The sequence below is a fragment of the Drosophila tropicalis genome, unplaced genomic scaffold (genome assembly GCF_018151085.1).
Source record: "Drosophila tropicalis isolate 14030-0801.00 unplaced genomic scaffold, ASM1815108v1 contig_593, whole genome shotgun sequence".
Taxonomy (NCBI): Eukaryota; Metazoa; Arthropoda; class Insecta; order Diptera; family Drosophilidae; genus Drosophila; species Drosophila tropicalis.
In genome coordinates, this window is record NW_027173070.1 from 18,613,980 (window position 1) to 18,639,766 (window position 25,787).

At 37.8% G+C, this 25,787-nt stretch overlaps 2 protein-coding genes across 2 annotated transcripts in view; both read right to left on the reverse strand.

The window, feature by feature from the left end:
* CngA (Cyclic nucleotide-gated ion channel subunit A) overlaps positions 1-20,393 on the reverse strand; it is a 31,782-nt gene extending 11,389 nt beyond the window's left edge. Inside the window, exons 1-3 of the mRNA XM_068289847.1 lie at positions 19,608-20,393; positions 10,451-10,648; positions 9,866-10,391 (exon numbers count right to left, since the gene is read on the reverse strand). Coding sequence (XP_068145948.1) covers positions 9,866-10,391; positions 10,451-10,554 — 630 coding nt within the window. The 5' untranslated portion in view covers positions 10,555-10,648; positions 19,608-20,393. The remainder of the gene's footprint in view (positions 1-9,865; positions 10,392-10,450; positions 10,649-19,607) is intronic.
* A 2,732-nt stretch (positions 20,394-23,125) lies between these two features.
* On the reverse strand, positions 23,126-25,486 carry fidipidine (coiled-coil domain-containing protein 93). Its single transcript, XM_068289668.1, has 7 exons — positions 25,305-25,486; positions 25,032-25,240; positions 24,848-24,977; positions 24,656-24,793; positions 24,077-24,597; positions 23,903-24,016; positions 23,126-23,849 (listed from the first exon to the last, which is right to left on the reverse strand). Exons 1-7 carry the CDS (start codon positions 25,386-25,388, stop codon positions 23,267-23,269), a joined length of 1,779 nt encoding a protein of 592 aa, XP_068145769.1. The 5' UTR covers positions 25,389-25,486; the 3' UTR covers positions 23,126-23,266.
* Positions 25,487-25,787: the final 301 nt, after the last annotated feature.

Here is a 25,787-nt window from a genome sequence, read left to right on the forward strand (position 1 = left end):
CACATTTAGAGGCAACAACTAGGGGTTAATATTGTTTACACTCGGAAAACATTTGTGCATAAATTAATTGCAGTTGCCAGTCGAGTTGATGGATAACTAGGCAGGCAAAATTTCCAATATGAGCTCATCCCTCCCACCAAATCGACTCTCTCTCTGTCTGTCTCGCGCTTCTCTATCTCTCAGTTTCGACAAATTGCACAAGGTTAAAATCACAAAATCACTGGACACAGTTTTGTGGGTGTACTTGAAGTTGAAAACGAAAAATCAAAAATTGACCCACGAACTGAAACATCATCATCATCATCATCGTAATCATCATTATGAAGTCGAAGCCAGCCCAGAAACTCTGATTGGCATTCAGTTCACAATGTCCGCGAGCTGCACAATAAATTTCCATAATTGTGCGTCCGTTAGGCCAGGTGATAAGGCAGGTGAATGGGATTGAGGGTATGGGGGGAACGAACCACTGCCAACTTTATGTTAAGCAAATCAAGCGTTTGATGACGACGTTATTTATGGCATGCATGAGTTTTATACTCTCATATATAATATATATACATACATAACATAAAAAAAGAGTGTTAGAAATGACCAAATACTCAATGAGCCACCCACCAATCGGCCAAAAAGCAAAGAAGGCCAACAAAATGGCACGTGTCAGCTAATTGAAAGGCGGCTCAATCAATGCGAGTCGTAAAAAATTCATTGACTTTAAGCGAATCGGTAACATTGAGTGTTGAAAGCCTGCAATGCCAGTGCTGTAAAATGTTCTCTTCTTAATGGGCAGCAAGAACAGGAAGCGGAAGTAGCCCACATGAAGACGTTAAAAGGTCAAAGATAAGATATTAAAATATGCATTTATAAGTAAACCGAGTGACACAGAACAAATGAATGCATTTACTTTTTGAGGGCCAATATTATTTTGATTTTTATATTGGATTTTGTTAATCTATCAAATTTTATCACTTAATAGAAATAAAGCAAAGTTTTATATACATTATCGATTGAACCTTTTTCTTCATGCAGAAATGTGTAATATTTCACATGGGTTTATCAACCATTTTATCTACAACTCGATCTCAATTTAGAGGCACGATTATATTATTGTTTATGTACAGCTAAAGCAGCTTCTTAACCCAAGATGAACTTATGACTCTCTTCTTATTGACCTCCTTTTAGCGAAAGGAATCTTAGGAATCGTATTTTTCCAACATCTTGTCTTATATGTATAATCCATAAAGATAATACATATCAAAGTAGGCGCTAATCGTATTAGTATTAAGTAAAACTCATTTACAATATAATATGAATTGAAAACGGACTCGTTAAGGAATTTCAATTGCAAGGGATGATAAAGGGATACAAAAGATCAATTAGCTACAATTCCTGGGTATGAGGTGGAAATAGAAACAATTTAAGTTTGGCTGCAAGAAAATCATTAAGCGAAACATTTAATCCATAAGAGAAATAGCTGAGTCTAATCTTGAATACGTTTTTGCTAATTTAGGTCAAAAGCAACATCAGCTGATTCAACAAATTGTGCTCACAAGACCAAAACGGCTGCAGGCCGGTCAAATGGAAAATGAGAAGCAGCAAAGGCAGAGTATTCCCCATACGGAAATGCACTGTAGTAAGAAACGAAAACTGATGAACCAAGTGGAAAACATATATTCAGAGCGATTGCCAGCTGATGATATCAATAAATCTTTACAACACAGGGATAAAGTTTTAGATAGTTTACCGTTGCATTTTAAAGCTAATTCCACTAATCTGATGGCCAAGGATCAATTATTTAACGGGCCACTGCGTCGCATGAAACGCTATCGTAATGGTGAACCATGCAATTACCTTCGTGTAATGGAGGAATTAGAGGTGTGTCCAAAAGTCGATCTGTGGCAAATTTTAAGCCAAACATTGCCAGCAGCCAGACGAGGGGCACGTAGATTTTTTAAGCTGATAGTCTCTCTGCCCGCTGGCCCAGTAGGTGATAATATAGAATTGCAACTAAACCGACATCTACTCAAGTGTCCCAAGGACAAGGATCAAGGTCCTGATCAGTCATTCTATATGCGAGCTTTTTCGCAAGACATAGCCTTAAGTGTGGTCAAAATACGTGGTCTAGATAAATGGTCCCCCCCACCTGAGCGATGCTAATGGCTTAGTATTCTTTGCACATGACCAGGATCTAGTGGAGGCCAAAGAAAGATTGCAACTGCTGACCAGGACTAGCCTTTGTCCTTATCTGGCTCTTATAATTGAGCGATTTAGTTGCACGCAGATGCACGTACAGCATTTGATCGATGCATTGCAATTGCAGGAACTGAATCTTAAGGGTTTAAAGGTTTATAAATGCCAAAAAGATGGACTTATATCGTCTCTTAAAATGGGAATCGTGTTTCTAGCCCATGAATCTTTGAATATTTGTGAGGAATTGCAACAAGTGAACTTAAGTGAATTTCTTTTCGACCAGTTGAGTACACAGTTATTTCAAAGAATACGTCAGGATTTTCATCTCGTTAAGTTGTGTCAAAAATTTCCCCAATTGTGTCAGGAAGTCTACAACGAGGCTGTCCATCGACTGCAATTACTGGCTGAAGAGGATTTGTCAATGATGCCCCAATTGCCCCTGGAGCTTTCGAACTATGTCGAACCACTTGAGGACAACTTAAATACAAATTATGTAGAGCAATTTCAACACAATTGGCACTCGAAAGAATCCAGGCAGATCATTGTCCAGATTATGGAGAAAATGAAGATGCCAACCATAGAATCTATGTTGCCACCCCATCAATGGCTAAGAGATTATATTAAGCAAACGCAACCCGAGGACTGTGTGGACTCCTTAATAATGCGATCCACACAAAGACTACTCTATGGCGATGGCTATTTAGATCTTATGCAGTTATGGGTCATCAAGAGACTGCCATACATTTTGAATGAAGAATTGCCTCAGCCTATGTCTCTGGTCTACAAGCATTCTAGTCTAAGGACACATTTCCAAAATTATTGGTTTTTTCAATTTGTACAGAAAACAAAATTTAAAGTCCATATGGACTTGATGTTAATGCCGCCACCTCCGATTCGGCCTCCGAAAGAACAAAAACCTTCTGTTGATCCCCAAGAGTACCAGATAGTTATTAATAGAGCGCAAAAGGTCTTGAATCGTTATTATTTGAGACGACAGATGAATGACCGTTCAAAGTTTCTGTCTTTAGTGAAACCGCATAAAAGGCTTTGGCCAACCGAAGAGAATGAGTTACATTGCCCAGCCAAACGAATACGTCGGATCTAGCTTATTTATTTTATTTAATAAACATATTTTAGTTCACTCTCGTTAATCTCCGCCGACTAAGCTTAGAAGGTTTAAATAATTTTAGAATAGTTTGCTAAATTTCAACCGAGTTGGAGTTATAGTTTAAATTGATAAAAATGTTCCCTTTCTTGTGAGTTTTTGTTACCATAAATTTTCTTTTTCATTAAAAATCACGTCTTTGAACACTAGAATTTTATTATTTATGTTTTCCATTCGGAGGATTTTGATCAAATTTCTTTTTAATAGAACTTTGTGCTTCTTGAAATGCTTATAACGACAAGTCCTGCCTGAGATTGACTTCATTATGACAAATATCTAAAGTTTGGAAAAGTAGAAAGCCAAAAAGGCCGAGAAATTGTGCCCTAAATAGAATCAGAAGAAAGGATAAATGGCCTCCCGAAATAGTTGATGTAGCTCTTCTAAGGTTGATAGGCCCCTCCTCCTGGCAAAGGAAGTAAAACCTTCTTATTCAACGATTTCCGAAAGATATTTGTTGAATCAATAAAAGAAACTATGTAATTGCTAATTAAAATATTCAAATAATCAACCCATTTAGAAAGTTTGAGTGGGATTCTATCAAATTTGGGTTAAAAGCAAAAGAAAAACCAAATGATCGGGGCTAAATTCGACCGTGCTGAAGCTTGTATACCCTTGCAATCCTTCCTTACCTAAAGCAGTCAAAGTGAAAAACGTTTTACTTAAAGAGCCTAATGTTTGCAAAAGAACTTCCTACAATCTCACCATCCTTGATCCCTGTTCACCATCTATTGTTCTTATGGGAGCTATATGATATAGTCACCTGATCTCGATCAAATTTGGCACAGTCGTTTATAACGAAATTTTTGAGAAAACTTACTGTTCGTGACTTTGTCGTTTGTATGGGAGCTATATGGTACAGTCACCTGATCTTGAACAAAATTGGCACAATCGTTTATGGGTGTAATTAACTCGGTAATATTAAATTTCACGACAATAGCTTAGAAAACAACAAAGGTAATGAGAAAAGTCACTGTTAGTGACTAGGAGGTGATTGCGTTGATCAAGTCGGACGAACATGGCAATTTGAACTCGTCTTGTCGTGCTGATCAAGAATATATATATGTACTTTATATGGAGATGCTTGCTCCTATGCGATTTACACTCATCTGTTAAAGTTTAGAGCTAAAGGATTTCTGTACTTCGTATATTGCAAATATATTAGTAGGTACGTGAATATTTTGTAATTTATGTAACTTCATTTTGGTTGTTGGCAGCCAAGAACAATACAAATATAACAATAAAACTGTTTAAAAAGGTGCAATCAATAACAAATTACATTTAAACATAACTTATATGCAATATACCAATACCTTTTTGCAAGGGTATAGAAAACGGGGTTTTCTCTAAGTCATCAATCATAACTGAACTGTATCAGTCAGTCACCACTTTACACTTTGTCAAAGTAAATTGAAATTTAATCAGTAAGAATAACCTTTTGCATACAAAGAAAATACGTTTCTATCTTACTTTTACTTCAAGTACTTTGAGATTATTATCAGTTTATCTACTTAATTTACTATACACTATAGCTAATACAAGTAACTTGTTCATTATACTCCTGTAGCTAATAATAAATAATTTATTGAATGTAACTGGAAACACTTTTACTACCTTTTGCATACTTACAAGGTGAAATTTCTATCATTTTACATCTGCCTTTGCGATCTAAAGATTTGACTCATGTCAATTGGCCATGTAAAACTGGTCAATAAAGCACAAAATTTACTTTAACACAATCGGTCAAAATCTCACATTCGCACAAAAAGTTTTTGTTTGCTTGAATTGTAAAAGTTCTTTTGTTTGTTTCCTTTCTCTGTTGGTTGCCTAGCAGGATGAGGTTTTCATAAGATGTTCATTAAATTACCAAAATCATCAAAATAGTTAACAAAAATTCAAAAACATTCTGCTGCCAATACCAATAAGTAATTTGAAGATATTTTCAATAAATTTCAATTAATTTGTTTCCGATATAAATGAAGTTAAATAAAGTTTCCTGCATAACAAATTGCAATTGCATGAATCAGGATGCAGATTAAGGGATGAATGTGAAGTCTTCTTCTTGATATTTTTGTTGTTGTGTGTTGGTTTATATCTTATCAGTCGATTGGAAATCATTTACGAGTATATAGCACAATTTGCTCTTTAACCTTTTACGGTTTATCACCCACTCATTTGCCATTGATAGCAAACACACACTCACACTGCACCCACACCCACACATATACACTCACACTCATTTGCTTTACTATATGTGATAGTGATTTTGTTTTCGATTTTCCTCACTTTGCTGGTGTTGTTTTTTTATGAAACGTGGGAAATTATGCAAATTGTGGCGGAGATTGAATGACCATAAAACAGTTGGAATTGGAAATGGATGCTTATCAACTGACAGAGGGGCGAAAAAACGAGGAACGATACGATAAACTGACTAATGCCTTGCCGTCACCCGACGTCGACCCTCAGACCAGGCGGTGAGGGGTTTGCAGAGTAAGGAGGTGGCGAAAATTTTAAGCCTTATTTGAATTGTTTACAAAATGGCCAAAAGGAGATTAGGACACTGCGGCTTGTTAAGTTACTTGTTCGAGGATTAGGCCAAATTCTGTTTCTGTTGCTCGCTCAGCTTCTGTTTTTTTTGTTTCACGTTTCTTCTTTTTTTCTTTTGCTAAAATTTATTGTATATATCTCTAGATGTCCTTTTTTGCACTGTTTTGTGTTACGTTTTCTTTTGTTATTTTTCTGCTGCCACTTGCTTAGGCGTTTTTTGTGTTACTGAAAAAAAAAGAAGCAAACCGAACCAAATTGGTCGTACCAAAAATTGACCTAACCGCCCCCGCCTCCCCTGCAATAGAGACACAGACTTTTGTTTGCTCTCTTTTCGGTGGCAGAGCTCAAATTGCATGGAGACAATAAGCAAAATACGTGTAAACGCAAAAAAAAAGGAATACTAAAAAAACCCAGCAAGAGAGTTGGGAAAAAACCTGGAGAAGGCCAATTGATTATCGTCCAAGGCATGGCCCAGGCAAATAGAGTTCATTAATCGGTTTAATGGCGTAGGCTACTCGAGGACTCGAAAGGATACTACAAACAAGACAACAACAACGAAAAAAAGGGAGAAAGATACGAAACATGGTCGACACTGACCAACTTTGAGTTTGTTAAACCTCATGATGATGAAATTGGCCAATACCCAACGACAACTGTTACCAGACTGTCACGAGACTTGGCTCTTCCTTTACGTATGCAGCACCAGGGACGGTTTATAGCAAACCTTAAGGTAATCCCTTAACAGAGTTTGATCTCAATTAGAAGCATGGTTACAATTGCTATATTATTAAACGTAAGTAAGACATGGCTGCTAGTCGACTTGTAAACCATAGAACAAATAAATAACAAAGACTTAATGCAAATTTTGTAAAATATCTTCAAGTTTTAGAAGAATAAGCACATTGAGTTAGTCATTTCCGTCTCTTTTGTTAATATTACCATAACAAAATCCAAAACGAGCACGAACTATTGTCGTATGAGTGATTTCCATTACGTATACGACACGTTGTCACAATCATTGAAAATACCTTCTATTCCTACAATTTCCAGTCTCCCAGATTGGATATAAACAATACTAAAATGAACTCAAGGGTTTCAAAATGTTTTCTCTAGTAATTTTTCAGGGCTAAATTCGAAAATGACAATATTTTAATAAAGGCGCTTATACTAAGTATCAAGCTATGTCTGTTAACATTCAATGAATCTTTTTTTTACTACCATATTCATAAAATTTCGATATATATTTCCCCTAAGTAGGAATTAAGATCGGATAAAATAATTTCTCAGTTATAAGTTAATTGGAAATGGCTCGTGGGGGTTAATCCACTCCTGTCTATATGTAGTACAATGGAGACATCATCATACATTTTCAATGCCAATTCAGTTCACTTTTGAGTAATGGACTCTGGACGAAGCACTTATATAACAACAACAATAGAAGAGCCATCAAACACCAGGAGAGCAGCAGAGGTATGGACGAAGGAATTGTGGCGGAGGAGGGTAAAAGGAAAACAGTTTTGCGGTTTTTCTTGTTTCGTTGGCCAAACATGAGAGAACACACCTCAAAAAGCATTTCAACAAGCAAGACCAAGCCAATATTTGGTCGACAATATGCGGGTTAAGGGAGTGGAATCGTAAGAACAAGAGAAGGATAGAGAGGGAGTGAGAGAGAGTATGGTCTAGATTGTATTGGCGGAGGGACTTTCATTTGTATTTATTTCATTGCGTTTGTCATTGTTGTTGTTATTGTTGTTGTATAGTTGTTTCTTGCCATTTATGAAATGACATTGAAACTTGTGTTTTTTTCTATCATTTTCAGTTTTTTTTTTTCTCTCTTTTGCTGTTGCTGCCTTCTTGCTTTCACTTTGTGGTGACCATCAACAGGAATTGGTTGGTCGGTCGGTTCGTTTGTCGGTCGGCGGCAGCTCTTATCTATCAAATTGGTCATCGTCCTGAAAGATATCAGCCCTATGGCTTAGTTGCCTTTTCCTCTGCACCTACGTGACCATTGGGCAGTGACCAGCTGGACAGCTGGCCAGCAAACGTTCTTCCACCCACATCATTTATTTATAGCCCTCTGGGTCAGCATTGGAGGAAATATGTGTGTAAGTTCATTCGCCAAGTGGACCTTTATATCTGCTTGTTTCTTTTTATAAAACGGGGAGAGCGAAACCTATGTAATGCAATTATATGGCGAATTTATCAAATGGGTATACTAACTAGTTGAAAGAGAATGACAACTGATAAACAATTGAATTATTATCAAGAATTTCATGTACACACAGACATATATAAGTATACCGTTGTGTGATTTACAGGAAAATCAAAGAAATTGTTGAAATATTTTATATATTATAATTCTCATGAGATCTCTAGCCTATAAACTTTATTTCAATTGCTGTGATTTCTTGTAAGTCAAAATTTATATAAGAAAACTGTTTTAAATTCAATTTAAAGTTAGAATATTAAAGAAATAATAAACTTAGAAAATGTAGAGCTTAAAGAAAGATAAGCCAAGTTTTAAGTACTTATTTTAATGGTTTAAGTAAAGGGCAAAAGTAAAATATAAAGCATTAAATCCATTCTAGGGACTCTTAAGCTGAAATTCCAACTTTTATTCAAACATTTATTTATTTTCTTAGCTTAGTCTAACTTTTATGTGTTTTTTTTTTTCATTTTAATGATTGTCATTTGTTAGTCAAAATTCGAATATGTGTCAAGGAATGAATCCGATGAATAATAGTCTCTAAATGTTTATATCAAACTTCAGCTATTAAACCATTACCATTTATCTCACACTTAACTTAAAAACTTTTATCAACTTAACTCCTTTTGATCAGTTTTATTAATTTGATCATCGTAGGTCATGGACAAACAGAAGTTTTAAAAGACTTTGGTATATTGAAAAAAAAAAAACCAATATTATATTAAACTTTTAACAAAATATCGGTTGAGCTCATATCATAAATTTTAGATATTTCAATTGTAGATTCGTTTCGACACCCCAGTTGGAAAAGATTTCAGTTTCACCTATAGACTTAATGAGAAAAATAATTTTGATTAAAGACTCGAATCCAGAGATCTTTACATAATGGAGACTATAGGAGGAATCACATTGTTGATCTTCCTCTAAGAATGACTTGTCCTTGATAGAAAACTATTCACAAATTGCCTTCATAATCAGGACTATGAGGTAGATATATGAACTAGCTTCGTTTTGAATAGTTACTTTGATTTTAAGTCCATCTTATTTCGTCCCATATAAAGAGTACGAAAAGTTATGAAAGTGAGTGGCAAATATTAACAAGTTAATATTTAAGTTATTGTATAGTTTTAAAACTAAACTTCTTGTAACCAGCTAAATATGAAAACTTTATTAAAAAATTAAAGAAAAGTTCTTCAAGAGAAATGCATCAATCATCTCATTTCTAAAATTTCATTACTACTCAATGTTATACTCTTCTTTTTCAATAGACTAATGCTATTCTTTCCATTTAAGGGTATCAATAATTTGACTTAACTTTGGGGTGTTTTGCCCTCAACCATTTGGCACTTTTATTTCGTTTATTTTTTGGTCTTGTGCTTTTGTGAAGTAAATTGACACGTGCTAATAAAAATATCTGCGGGCTACCCAAAACAGGCGTCGATTGCGTCGCCTGGCTGCTTGGTTGGCTCGGTGACGCTCGGGCAACCAGCTACGTGACAATGAAGGAAGTAATTAAAACGCGATTTACGGCAAGGTCAAGTTTATGAAGGTTTTTGCAGTTCATTTGCATGAAAAAGAGAATCGCAGAGAGTGTCATGGGGGGAGAATGTGGGGTACGGCGAAAGAAGAGCGAAAATATTGTTGGTTGCCAATCAATTAGAGTAATTATTTAATTAAAGCATAATTGAATTGCTATCGACATGGGGTATTGGCCAAGTTATGGGTGGGAAATGCATGTCAAACATAAATTGGATCAGACTCACATGTATCAGTTTCCTGCCATTCTCCAGATAATTCTCAACACTTGAATGCTGCGATTGGTCCGCCTGGGCAATGGCTTCCTCTTGCTGTGACTGCGGTTTCTCTTCGTGATGATGATGCTGATGATGGTTTTGATGTTGATGATGATGATGATGATGCTGGTCTAGTGCATCCTCATCGTCAACATCGTCATCGTTGTCATCGTCGTCGTCAGAGTCATCTTCCACCAGCCAACTTCTGCGTGGGTAGTGGTTGGATTTCAGTTGTGGATTATCCAACTTTAGTCCGCCTTCAGGTATGGAAATGGCTGACTGATTGGCAATTAAATGCTCCGCCGTTGGTGTAAACGGCGCAAATAGACCACCGCTTATTTCCTCCAGCGGTGGCGGCGGAATATTTGTTGTGTGACCACCATGACTGCTGTTGTTATGACTGGAGTGACTGGAATGGGGCAACTGCAGCTGAGCTGGGGCCGAGGAGGCGGCTGTAACAAAACGTGAAGACCGGTACATGGGACGGGTGGAGAGGCTGACGCACACATCGAAAAATAAGTTAAGTTCGAGTTTGGAATCCAATTTAAAACTTACTTGTAACCATATTTCGGGGATTCGGTTTCTGGGCGGCGTCTCTGTTTATCCTGAAATGTATTGACCCGATCTCCGCGGGCGGCAGCCATCATATAAGTCCACATTGCTGCTGGACAAATTGCCTTAAGTCAGCTACGCCAGGCACATGATGAAGTCGGTGATGATGATTACAATGATGACGTCTACGACGAGAAGAGGCTGCAAAATGTTTAACGAAAAAACTTTAGCTTTCAATTTGAACTTGAACTGAACTTTAACTTGTCGTAGGTGAGATGGAGAGAGAGAGAGAGAGAGAGTGAGAGAGAGAAAGGAGGCTATTTAAATGGCCACTTGAAGGCAATTGCGGTGTGTGTGCCAGCGGTTGCTACTCTCTCAAGAAGGCTCAAGGCAGTCATAAATGTTACACATTTCTCTGCTCTGCTCTGTTTTTTTGTATTTTTCTTTTTGAAAGACTATAAAACAGTTTGCTACAGAGAAGACGTAATATAATGGCAGACGCTTAGCATCTCAGGAGGCAAAAGTTGAGGTGACTGGCAAAGGCGTTGCTGGAGGATAAATGAATTGGAGTGTCTGGTAGGTGGGAAGGTGGTTAGGTGGGTTGCTGCTCTGCTGTACCCGCCTTATAATGCAGTCGTAATTAAGCAATTAAATGTTAAACTGCCGCAGCTTACAAAACATTTTCGTGGCCAGCCGCAAGTTTAAACAACGCCTCAAGGTATGCAACGAAAAATGTTCAAAGTAAAAGATATTTATTCAGTGGCTTTTACCATGGGCAAGGATATTCGAAAATGTAACGAAAATTCATTGTTTTGTTGAGAAAGGTTCTAAAATTATTATCGAGATGATAGTTTGGGTGTTTTTGAAAACTATTATTAATTTGGGAATATTTATTTTAAGTCATAAATTCACCTAGAAACTTATTAATATTGGTAGTTTAATTAGTTCGAGTATTAGTATGTTCAATTAAGTCTACTTATTGTAAGTTAATAAATTGTCATTATAGTTTGTTACTAAGTTTTTTAATCATTGAATTTTTGATAGAAATGTCCTATTAAAGTCACTTTATAAAGAAAATATCTTAATTAAATAAAGAATTATAAAGGTATAGAATGTAATAAATTGAAAAATCTTTGAAAATCAATTAAGAACTTTTTTATAAGCTTTGAATTTAATGAGAAATTAGGTTAAAATATATTAAATTACCAATAAGCGCATATAAAAGTGGATTACTTTGTTAAAAAAAAAGATAAATATATATTAATTGATGTCGTTAATGATATAAGTAGCTTATAATCGATTGGCAAACAACTTAAACTAATTTAATTTGCCAGAAAATGAACCCCCAACAATTTTTTAAATGATAAACAAATTTAAATTATCGTCCGACAGAGTTTGTGTTTTGAAACAAACAAGCTTATCATAAAATTAAATGTAAGACCACGCTTGGAAAGGACAAGAAAGTTATAATGGGCAGCAAGGACCAACTTCAATGTGGAAACTCTTCAAAATCTAAATAAATTAAACAGTGTTCACGCCACCGCAGTGAACAGCAGTGAGCGGCGAAGAGCAGTGAGCGGTGAGGAGGGAGGACTGTGGGAAGCAGGGGTCAAAAGTTTTAAGACCCTGTTTTACAAGTCCTCGTCCACTGTCAAATACACCTTCGAGGAACTTTCCACTCTCCTGTGTAGGATCGAAGCGTGCCTAAACTCCAGGCCAATCTCTCCCATGAGTGAGGACCCAGAGGATCTACTGGCCCTAAGCCCGGGACATTTCCTGATTGGAGGACCACTCTTAGCCATTGCGGAACCGGAAATTCTGGTCGAGCCTATGTCGCTGATCAACCGATGGCAGCGACTAAAGGCAATCCAGCAGGCTTTCTGCCGCCGCTGGAAGAGTGAGTACCTCAAGGAGCTTCACAAACGGAACAAGTGGAAATCACCGACTCGCAGCATCCAGACCGGCGACCTCGTGATCGTGTCCGAAGATCATCTCCCCTCCAACGAGTGGCGCTTAGGGCGAATTGAGCGCACTCTGCCCGGGGCTGACGGCCTCGTCCGAGTGGCTGATGTCACCACCGCGCGTGGGTCTATCCGAAGACCCGTAGCGAAGCTCATTCTGTTGCAAGACAGCAGGAGTCCTGAGTCTAAAACCTTATCGTGACTCCTAATCCCTCTATGTTTCCTCCGAATGTCCTCGTCTCCGTGCATGTTTCTCGTTCCCGTGCATAGACTAATCCACTCCCCCATACGTAATTTCTTTCGTTACAGTTCATTCAGCTCGCCCTTTCATAGCGACATGGCCCCCACGCGTCTGCCGCACCACCGCAGCAAACGAGCTCCACAGGGCACGAACGTGTACCGATGCCGGGTCTGTCGGGGGGTTCATGCACTCCGGCAGTGTCAGCGCTTCCTAAACCTCCGAGGGGAAAAGCGGCTTCGGGCGGTGCTCATCAATAAATATTGTCCCAATTGCTTGGCCCACGAGCATTCATCCGACGCGTGTCGGACTCGCCATGGTTGCCGACGATGCGGGCAAAGGCACCATACCCTGCTCCACATGGCCGACCAACCGCCGAGACGACGTGCCTCCGCCCGGCGTCGCAGCCGATCACCCCCTCCAGTCGTGCTGCACCCCCGCTACAACCCCGTTCCCGATCATCGTCCGACCGCTCCGCTTCCCCAGAAGGCGCACCCGAGATTTCGTTATCCTCCCTGCTCCACGCCAGGACGACGACTGTCCTGCCCACCGCAGTCCTACGGTTGGGCAATGGCTCGAAATCCTTCGAGACCCGCGTCCTTCTTGATGCGTGTGCGGCTGAGAGCCGCATCAATCTCTCCTTTGCCCGGTCCCTGGGGTTAGCTGTGACCACGGTCGGGGTCGACCAAGCCTGTACGGCCGTCCTCGAGTCGAGGTCCGACAAGACGTTCCGACGGAACGTTATATTCCGGGTCGAAGAGGACTTGCTCATCCGCACTCCCATCCGGGAAGTGGCGGCGCCGGTCCGAGAGAAGTTCGCAACCCTGATCCTGGCCGACCCCTACTTCTATCGGCCGGCGTCGGTATCCGTGGTGCTCGGGGCAGACCTCTATCCTGAGGTCATCCAACCAGGCTGTGTGCCCGGTCATAGCGGTACTCCCGCAGCCCAGAGCACCGTGTTCGGATGGGTCGTCTCCGGCTCCTGTGGGATCTAGGCGCTCCAGGACGTTGCCGTCCCCCATCCTTTATATGTCCAGGGTGACAATTGCAACATGTTGCAAGGGGGGGCGGTATGTTCACGCCACCGGGTGAACAGCAGTGAGCGGCGAAGAGCAGTGAGCGGTGAGGAGTGAGGAGGGTTTTTTGATCCTCGGCGTCTACGGTCACACCAGGAGGAGTGACTTGATTTTTTTTTTCCAATGGGCACCGCCATCACTAAGAATCGAGCCTTTCACCCGAACACCCGTTCTCTTGCATTTTTTTACGATTTGTTAATCACTTTCAACCCGAACCATTTCCGTGTGTGCCGGTTTACCTGTGAATATTATATAAATAATAAAACCTACATTTAGTTAACCGAAGTTTCTCGTGCGTTTTAATTCACCACTCGCTCACCACAAACTGAAGAAATTGGCACCCGCCAACTCCTTGTATTTCATTTGGATCCTTCCGCCCCCCACGAACAAACAGCTTTAAGGAATGCTGAGAAAACTTTTGATTATAATCAGTAAATATAATTATTAATCTTTGATATATTTTAATTTTATTTAACCCTCTAAGACTTAAGAGTTCCTGAAGGCACATTTTGAAATTTAAAAATAAACATTAATTTCGACCATTTTAAAATCATTTGGGAATTTAATTTAGTTTAAAAAGATTCATTTGTTTGTTCTCAACTTCTATAATTTTCAAAAAAGTATTTTTTTTGTGATTTGTTAAATTATAAGACTATCGTTTAATAAATCACGAGTATTAAAGGGTTTATAATGTCAGTTTTTACATTTTTAAACTGGATTTTGTTTTGTTTATTAACATATATATATGTAAAGTCTATTGATACGAGACTAAACTGTATATGTATTAGGATAATAATTATTATATTCATTGGTTAATACCTTGGATGTTCTATAAAAATGTTAAGTTTCGCCTGTTCGCAGTTTTTTTATTAAGTTTTATCCTTATGTTCCTTAAATTGGCATCAGGGAAATTGTATTTCAAATGAAAATTCAACCAATTCGGTTAATAGAAGAATGTATTAAAAGTTTTTCTTTGTTCTCCTTTCAGCAACTAAAATTCCTTAGGTCTTTTGTCTTAGCCCAATCAAAATATGATGTTAAGTTTAACCAACTTTCAGCTAACTGAATGCAAAGAAGACAAGATTTTTTAGTATAATTTATGGCACTTTTCCGACCACGGTGGCTGTTTTGGGATTGTTGTCATTTGGCATGACCATAAAATCAAAGTTTAAGACGAGCCACTAAAAACTTGAGTTTAATGCGGGAAATTGTGTATTTTTTGTTCGCCCTCCGTTTCTCTTTCTCTTTTTGGCCAATCAATAGACGTTTGCAAATCCTTCTTGGCAAATGGTTCAATGGCCATAATAGATCTGTTATAAATAATACCATTTAATATTCCTGTCCCAACTCGCACAGGACACATGAACTAATGAGCCGCAAATGATAAATAAATATTTCGCATAGAAATCTCTCCGATAAAATGTGAGTCACGCCCTCAGTGGAGTAGCAAGTGGTGACCTTTCTAGTCTCCATCTCCATCTCTGTCTCTCTTTTATTCCGTTTTATTATATTTTCCATCGTTTTTTTTCGTGTTTCGGTGGCTGCAACAGGGAATCCAAATCCAAAATGCAAATGCAAATGGCAGATAATCAAAACGTGCGCAAAAATTAAGCACTAATGCCAACATTTGCTTTATGTAATTTCCACTCGACTTGAAAAAGAAACAAGAAAAAAACTGTACGCAAAACAACATAAAAAAAAATAAAGAGAAACAACAACAGACAGACCGACAGACAGGGGGAAAAAAGTGAAATGGAAAACGTTGCAGCTTCAATTCTTTGTTCAATTTTTTTTCTCCTTTGTCCTAGGGTTTAGTGTCGCGTGATTTTATGTCATAGATTATATAGAGGATTGGTTGGTTGGTTGCACGCTCTCCTTGTGGCATTCAATTTTAAGTGCAATTTCGGTTTTTGGCTGCAGATAGATACTACAAACGATATGAGTCAGTCCGGATGGATGAAATGAATGAGGAGGATTGGCTGAGACAGAGACAGAGGAGAGCAAATAAGTAGTAAAAAGTCTTTGACCGCCACTAGACAACTTTGCTGCTTGTCTAAAGTTGATTCAAATATAAAGACAGAGCAAGAGGCAATCGATTGATTTTCCTCCCACTTCTTCAGCCCCTTTGTCTTCTCTTCTCACAACTCTAGTTCACTTTTCCTATATAAAATCAAAGAAAATCCATTTATCAACTTCATTTGCAAGCATTTTTCGTTGAAAGATAAGCTTCATTTTATTTTTTTTCTTATATTTTGACTTTGATAAAATATGCCAAAGAAGAAAAAAGAGGATTTTTTTTGGAAAAAAATAAGAATTGAAATTTTAAACAAACAAAAAGAAAATGTTTGGCAAATTTATTTTATTTTTTGCTTGGCATGAATTTTGCAAAGAAGATTTTTGACAAGAGAAAAGTGGATAAGAATTTTCCTCATAGCCTCTAGGCCTTAAAATAGAAGCAATTAACGCCTGTTCCGGACTGATTCTTTTGCCTTTGCTTTGACTCCGCTCCTAACGAGCTATAAATGCTTCCCACTGCGAGACACAGAGGGAGAGGGAATGGGATTCGAGTCCAGGATATGGCTAAGCATGTGTATGTATGGCTGTGTGTGTGTGTGTGTGTGTATATGTTGTGGCTCATTTGTAATGATTAAGTGGCATTGGCATTCATTTCGATGGATGGCTGAATGGATGGATGGATGACTGGATGTGTGTTTTATGCCCCCAAGGAATCGTTTACACTCGTTTCACTTGTCTCTGGATTATGATTTCGTTAGGTAAAAGGGAAAACCTAAGGCATGTATAAGAAAAAAACATCGCAGCTGTATAACTTTCTGTTCTAGAGAAACTAACATTATAATTACCTACATATTAGTTTTTTTTAGTTTTCTTTTTGTTTATATCAAATCATTCAATATTCTAAAGAGACTTAAGTATTCTTCTTCATATTGGAGACTCTAAAACATAAGGACAAGATAATTAAATACATGTCCTTAATAGGTTAAATTGAAAGAGTGAAAATTGTACTCTTCCCTTTTTGAATTCAAAGCCCTATTAAATCACAATTTTACCTTCGATTCTTGAAAACATAAACCTGAATGACATACAATTAGCTTAGTAATAATATTATTATTATTCCAAGTATTGGATATAGTTGTAAACTATCTACCTAACTATATTTTACGAGCACTGGCAATTAAGCCCTTTGGCTTAGACGAAAACTACATCTTTACACTTGTAGTTCAGTTGCCTTAATGACTGGGCCACTTACAATTAGTCAACTCATCTACCGAGGACTGCTAGTTTACTACTTTAGTACTTTATACTAACAAAAGGTTACATTTTGCTGTTGTTATCAAAGTAGAGTCGTGTCTAACTAATTTAATTTTAATCTTACTGGTTCTGACTAGGTATGACTGATGAAAACTGGTCCTGTTTTCCGATATTTTTGAAGGTATGACCAAAATAAAGTCCTATACTTAGAGATTAAAGTTGAAAAGTGAGTTAATTATTTTTAGTTTCAACTACTGGACAATGGGTTAGACACATCTATAATTAAGTGATAACTTTTATTCTCAAAACAATCAAAATGATATACAAACATATACATAGCTAACTCATTGAATAATAATTCAGTAATAATATTAAAAGGATTAAAATATTTAACATTGTTAGATTTTTGCAAGAATTCTCGAAAGTTATTTCAGACTAAAAGTTAACAAGTTTTTTTTGAAATTGGACTTAATTTCTTTTTAGTTTGTGTACTTTTTTTTGGCTTGTTGATTAATCATTTTAAAAAGTTTCTGATTATATACGAGTCTTTTTTGTTTCCTCTTTCTAATTAAATAGTCATAAATAAGATCTTTCTCATTTGACTCTTTGGTCGGGTAATATGGTAAGGGTAGTGAGGGAGTTGTGACTCCTCTTAATGAGTTGGATTTGTTTTGACTTCTCAATTAGTTTCAGCACTTTTTAGAGTCGGATTTTAAATCATCCAGGGCGTTAGCCTCACTATAGTAGAATCCGGTTATAACGACTTTACTTATAACTTCCGCCAGGTTATAGCAACTAAAACTAAATATGAGTGATTGGTTCCAATACAAACTTATATGAAAGGGCCTCCGGTTATTATGTCTTCCGGATATAACGACGAACATCGTCGGTTCTTGAAGCGTTGTATTTGCTTTTGTCCCTTTATAAATCAGACGTTCAGCATATGGAAAGTGTTTTTTATTTTGTCGTCTTTGACTTAAGCAAATTAATAATTTATAAATCACTAAGAGAGCTCTAAATAGACTTCCCATAATACAATTTATGGGTGGGTTGGGAGTATTGGTATATTGGTCTTTTGGTTTGCAATATGTAATTTTATATATCAAATCCAAAATTAAGTCCATATACTTCTCTCAGCAACAATCACCAATTAAGCTCAATTGTTGCAGCTTATAAATTTTCGTAATAAATTAAGTAAATTTATATACATGGATAACTAAAAAGATAATTAAAAATTTCTTATCTATCAAGTTTTGGCATAGCTATCGAAATTTGTAGAATCGCAAAGGCTTAAGGAGCTATTTCTGAACCGACTTGATATAATGTGAGAATCTTTCAAAACAAGTTCAAATAAGATTAATAACTTCTGATTAGAAGGTGCAGAAGTAAAAAACAAACAAAATATATTAACACATAATCAAGGTGAACATTTCACTACAAATTTTGCAACAATTTTCTGCACTCAGAATATAAATTGAAGTTCATTGAACAATTAAACATTTTCATTTACTTATTTAATATTCATGGAATTTAAATTTGTTTAACACACACACCTTACAACGCTCTCTCCTTGTATCAATAGAAAAAGAAAGTAAGGACAAAAGTCAATTTCAAAAAATTGAGTTCCATAAAAAAATAAATGGATGGGGCTAGGCGAAGGGAAGATGTTTTTAAAATTGAATAAGCTTATGTATATAGCATTCATCTAGCAATAAGCTGATGGACCAATTCATGCAATTTTCATTTCAAACATTTTCTTTCTCAACATTTTCCTTTTTTTTTGCCGCCTCCCTCTTTATGCGGATGCAGTGAAATATGCTAATGTCAATTATTTTGTGCGTAATTTACTTTTTATGCTTCAACAACAACAAGAAACGTATTACTGGCGTCTCTCTACTCATTATGAATATTCATTTACCAATCACACACACACACACACCTGACTCTGACTCTGCCTCATACTTATGGCCATTAGCAATACGCAAACACTTGACTCATTCGCAATCATCCTTCTTCTTCCAATCCCCTTAGAACTTTTGCTCCTTTGTTCTTGAGGACCAAATGGAAGGGAAAGCCACCAGCCAAACGACAAACGAGAACCACATCATAGCATCGACGCATCGACACATCGACTTATCTAATCTATTTGGCTGGCTGGAGCCTGAAACCGAACATACATAGCTGAAAAGGTAAGGTGGTCTAACCTGGCCCCGGCTGGAACGGGACGGGACAGAACTGGCTGATGATCCCAGATGAGGTGAGGTGAGCTGAGGTGCCTTCAATTAACATTCGTGCACGTAAACGCAATAACGCAAATGGATTCGGGGCTTTGTTTAATAAAATGTGATATTTATGGAGTTAACTGCTGCCATCTAAATACATCCCCCTACCCCACCCGACAATCGGCCAACCATCACCCCCTTACCAACAACAAGTATGGCCAACTGATAGCGGATGCCAATTAATATAAGACCAAAGTTGATATTAATAAAAATAAAGCAAAAAAAAAAAAAAGAAATAACAAACAAAATATTACCCATACGCCTGGTGTTCACATAGATAAATAAATGAAAATGATTGCCTGTTGCTGATCTATTCTATGTACGGGTTCTTACCAGTTTTTACCCCCAAACGTTGAAAGTGTTAATCCGGTTTAAACTGCCCACTTGAAGAACTCGATGACAACAAGATGACGACGCGACGTAATCCTATTAGACGAGAGAGAGAGATAGAGAGAGCGAGTTGCCTGCTCCTACAAAAAGGAGCAAGTGTTTGGATGTTGTTGTTGTTGGGTTTTTTTTTATTTAGCTATATTTTAAAAAATGCGTTTAGGAATTTCCTACAGGAAATTTGAATAATATTTTTTTTTTCTTTGCATATTTTCACACACTTGAGCACACATAGACACAGGGACACTCACACACTCACGCACTTTGTATTAACATTTCTTGGCTAAAAATTTCGCTTTTCTTTTGCCCTTTTGTTGTTGATGTTGTTGTAATATATAATTTTTTGGGTTTGCACTTTTATTGAATAAAAATTCAAATGTAACACTTCTTTTGCTGCTGCTGCTGCTGCTTCTTCTCCTTCTTCGTCGTGATAATGATGATAATTTCGAAAAAAGTCGTTACTTTACGAATAAAAAGGATCTCTCTGTGAGCCGCTCTTTCAGTGTGTGTTAACCGTTCGCTTGGCTGCTTGGCGGCGTAATGAGAGAACAGTTCCCATCAGTTCCCAGCTGAAGCATCAGCCACGAACCAGACACACACACACACACACACAGAGAGAGTAATCGTCTTCTGGTTCGTTTTAATGTGGGGGTGTAGGTCGAACGAGAACGAGTGATAGGTTTAGGGTAGTGTGACAACCCTCCGAAGCGTTTCATTCATGCCTTTTCTTGTTTTGGCATTAAGAGCTTTCGCTTTTGGCGCAAAAAGCTCGCAGAAAAGAAAAAAACAACAAAGTACAAGAAACGGGAAGCTGACCTGTTGAATACAGTTACTTGCTGGATGCTGGCAGGACCCACTGTAGAGTTGTCACCAACTGTTTAGTTTGGGGAATTTTTTGTGTGTCTGTTGCTAGGCTCATTCAATTCTAAGCATAACATAAATTAATTAAATTAATGTTTTTCAAGGTTTCAATTCGAAACTAACAAGTCAAAGACCTTAAACGAAAAATCTATGTGACATATTGACAAATTACTAAAAAGAGGATAAAAGAGAGACCGAGAGGGGTCAGGAGAAGACTTTCGATGAAGTTGATTAATGCATATGTCAAAGGTTGTTCGTGCCCCTTTCTGATCGTCTTCATCCCGCATACATAGTTTTGATGTGATTTAAAACTTGTCTATGGCATATGGTGAGATACCGTCCATAATGAGATATTCGAAGTGAACTTTAACCAATGCAAAAAGGTAAATGAGCTTCACATAGCTGTACCAGCATTCGACCATGATGATTGGTTTTATTTGAGGCCTGTCCTCCCCCTCTAAGCTAACCGCCCATAACAAAGACAACTATAATCCTGCCTCTCCTTCTTCCCACAGAGTGGTTAAGTTCATTGTTTGTTCTGCTGCAAAGTTCAATAGTTCAGAGCATAAAAGTTCAAAAGACCAACAAGTGGTTAACACAGACTTCTTTCCACTCCATGTCTTCAATACATACATATGTACGTGATTTTTTTCGTAAAGACGTTTCATTTCACATTTCATTTCAATCTGTGTGCTACAAGCGACAGCTGCATAAATTTAATTTCACTTGGCTCTTTCTATATATATATGTATGTATATATATGGACATATGTAGATATATACGGAATGATGGGCAAATGGGAGTTACAATGACTTCGATCCATACAATTTCTTTACAGTAATTTGTTATTCAAACATATTTCGAATCGATTATCCGCTTGGCATGCTCCCCGCCAATCGAGCAAATATGTTGATTGACTTTTGTCATGGCTTATGTCCTCCATGTCCTTCTCTTTTGGGGAGTCTCCTTTGTAAGCTTTTTACTTACTCAACCCCTCAATTCATGTGTGTGTGCGTGTGTGTGAGTATGTGCTTGACTGGGTTGAAATGCCAAAGCAAATATAAATGAGGAAACGCGGGAAATGAGCCTCCACATCCCTCTCGCCAACCTCAACTTTCGTTTTTACCCTGAACAAAGTCATGGAACTCAATGACTCCACATCAGACCCGCAGCAGTCCTAAACAAGTGTGAATTGAATGCCTGTCTGACTGGGTTCATGTGGATGTGTTTGTATTTAGCTCCACCATGGTGTTCACTCTGTGATAAGGCCCTTCAACAACAACAACAACAACAACGCAAAGGGGTTGGGGGTAGGTGGGGCAAAAAAAAGATGGAAATTTTATGTAATGGGCTACTCCTCATCATCCTCATTATCAGACATAGTGAGGCATTAACAGGGGCGGAATTAATAGATAATGAAACGTGGAAAACTATCATCAACCAGCGAAAATTCATGTAAATAGAAAGGGACGAATAAAGAAGGCGAATTAAACAAGATTATGTTGTATGTGATGTAATTAAAGGCTATCCCATGTACCAGTCTACGTGAAAATATGTTAAGGCAGGATTTTGGACATCCAATGGGAGATAATATGTGAATACTATTCGGAGTCTACTAGAAGCATTCTTTGAAATTCGAAAGTAATAGATTTGGCTAACAATGTTTGCGATTTCATTGCCCACAAAGTTTATCGGGTATTCCCAAAACTTTCATTTCTCTGTTAAGCCTAAAACAGTGGGTTAAGCCAGGATTTTGGCCAACTACAAATGGTAGACAATTGAGGCAAAGTCCCACCCGGAAAAATTGCAAATTTTCAAACATTCTATACATCCTATAAAATAGTTTGAAAATAACTTAAAATTATTCCTCTTCCTATGGATTTACAACCGTGCCTGGATAGAAATGCATAGCCCGCACTCTCTTGGTGGTTAATTCAAGGTTGTCATTTAAAATATATTTGTCAAATGTTCAACTAGAAAACCAACAACAAGAATTTGGCATTGAAACTGGGTGAAGGTGGTTTAACAAGTGGCCATAAAGCAAAAGTTCCGGCATTTTCTGCGCGGCTATTTGAAAATGAAGTCAACCATCTCAATGTCACCTGTTGAATGAAATTGATTGCAGCAATGAAAATGAAAATGAAATGTAATTGCAATTGGCTCAGTTGGAATTCAATGTTAAGGTGCAAGGACATTAATTAACACCAACCAGGTGAGGCAACGGCACGCAAAATGAAGTGACTCTGATTGCATCCCATCCACAGCTTGACTAAGCGGTCTGAATATCAATTAGAGATGGCATCTAGAATTGCTGTAAGAATAAAATACGATGGGGCGGGGAAGTGCAAATATATGCAAATTCCATTGCCCAGATGCTTTATGGTATATGTATATATATATAAGGACTATCAGCAGCCCTGTGCTTCAATGCTGATGCAGTTGACCCAAAAAACAAACCATAAATACTTGCATATGAGAAATCATGAAAATGAATGTCAATATATGAAATATGATGCGAATGGCGTAACGGGGGAGGGTCGAAATGTTTGTAATGTGAAAAGGTTAAAGTTAAAGCTTGATAAATTGCTTGACACTGGGGCGTATACTTGATATTGACAGCCAAAGCATTTGGCCATGGCAAATAATTTAATGATAAGCCATATTACTACTAAGTAACGAACTAGCAAACGTACGAATGAACATAAAAACTAAAGTACAGAGAGTTTTTGCCTAAGGCTTAAAGACTAAGTCCTTTTCGTAATTGACTTGAGATGTTGCTGCAGCTGCTCACATCTCTGACATTCGCGTGTCAATTGTTTCACTGCAGTGGCATATTGACGTTGCAGTTCGTGAAGCGATTGCAACTCTTCGTTGAGTTCATCGCGTCGCATACGCTCCTCATTGTATTTGTGACGCACCTTATCCTGGGCACTTTTTACTCCATCGACAATCGTTTCGAATTGCCGTATGAAATCTTCACGCCCGTGGGGGCTCATCATTCCCTCGTTGTAGGCCTCACATATTGAGTTGAGCAGCGAGAGCTCTTTCTCCAAATATCTTTTCTTGTCATTAAGGGTATTGTATAATGTATAATATTGCTTTGTTTCCAAATGTTTGGCACTCATCTCGTTGTACAGTTCATGGAATCGTCGCTGATATTGAGCCAGTTCTGTGCGATCGGGTATTGCATCCAATTTACGCTCAATCGACACTATGCCACGATTTCTCTTGGCCAGTTTTAAACGTAAATCCTTTAAACGTTGCTCCTCTGCTTCTAGGGCAAGTGCTTGAGTTTCGGCATCTTGTGCATTAAAAGCTTCTAAATCTCTGCAAAAAAATTATAACTATCTCAAGTTGTCGAAAAAATTGTTTAGACTTACTCGATTTCCTGTTGTAGTTTAGCTAAATCCTGACGGCAATTCTCCTTAAATTCCGCCTCAGATTTCTTTAGCTCGTCATGCTTACCCAGCAGAGTCTTCACCTTTGCCAACAAGCTGCAAAAAGAGTGACGATAACTCATTTAATTTAGTAAGTTTTATCTTTCTATAACTCACCTCTTATCTGCCTTTTCCTCGGTATTCATGCACGCCTCCAATTGATCATTTAAAGCCTTTAATTCCTTTTCTTTTTGAGTAGTTAATTCGCTCTGCTCTTGAAGCGATTTCTCCAATTGCTCGTTGTCTTTCTCATAACGTTTTATTTTACTTTCTAGAGCTATTTTTGCTGCTTCTAAGCGTTTCTGTTGATTCTGCGTTTTGAGCTCTTGGGTATCTGTTTCCATTTCCAGCTTGAATTCAGCATAATGTTCCTGCAAAGCAGTTCTCATGGAAGGATCCAGATCAATGCGCTTTTGTGTGGCAGAAATGTTATCCTTGGTCAATGACAACGAGCGAAGATGTTGCATTAAATCTTCTTCGGAGGGTGTCGAGGTGGCTTTGCGTTCTTTATTTGACTTAAATGTAGAAGGAATCTCGCCATACTCCATCAGAGTGAGACGCACTTTTGAAATATCATCGTCAGCTGCGGCGCCCGATGTCTCCTGGCGCTCGTATTGTCTTTTAGGGCTATAGAGATCCTACAGAAAGAATTATTGTACTAAAAACTATCTTGTGTTTTCATATCTTTAGCTTTACCTGAATGTATTTGATATTCTTAGAGGCCAGCCGTATTTTATTGAGGTTATCTTTGTCACTCTTATACTGATAGTGATTATGGAATTGGCCTATGGCGAATCTCTTCAACCTCTGTCCGCGTTCGGCACGATTCTCAACCTGAAAGGAAAACGTAGGTCAGCGAATGTTTTGTCAAATCAGCCTGAGACCTACCGACGTCTTAACAAGCCATTGAATAACCGGATGAATAGCAAGAAACTCCAATCCCTGTACTTGATGCGGCTCCAAACTATGTGGACACTCCATGGCAATCAGCACTGAAACAATTTTCTCTACCAAAGATCTAAAATAGGAATATAATGAAATGAAGTCCACTTTAATTCAATTGGCTTCTTACATTTTCTGTCCAATTGAAAGATTTTCATGGAAGAGTAAATCCACATCCACGTCATAGTCGCAGCATTCGATGCACCATGTCATCCCGCCCACAACTTTATCAAATGCCGAAAGACCTTTGATCCGTGCTCTATAGTAACCAGCATTTACCAGGATATCAAAAGTATCCTGTTCCTTAGCATCGGCATCCGAATCCTCACGACGCTCCACCTACAAAAGATCAATAAAAAAAGAATAAGCAAAACAAAATATGAAAACATCATCGAAAATTCACCTGAACTTCGCGTCCTTCGGCATCGTAGCGTGTGGCCAATTTAACATTTGGCAGGATCTTGGAGAATACATCACGGTTTGCCATGAAAGCAAAAACAACAAGTTACATACTAGTTTTATTGTCTTTTTCTATGCTTATTGTGTGTTATTTGGGTGTTTGTTTGGCCTTTGATGGCTCCGTTCGATATTTCATATCGATATGTATCGTTTTGTTTTGCTCCGATAATGTCGATTAACCGATAGGTTTCGCTCCGATAATGTCGATTAACCGATAAATGTCGCAAGCATAATTAATAGTGCTTTATCGATAACGAATAATGAACTCAAAAAATAGGGGGCACACAGTTTAAATATGAAGACCAGGAAACCGCTTTGTTGCAAAATCTAGTCCATTTTAAAGAATGCATTTGACGCACAAAGTCTTTCCTAGAATGGTCTGAATTTAAACAAAATATATTGACCACGAAATTTAAATTTGTTAAGA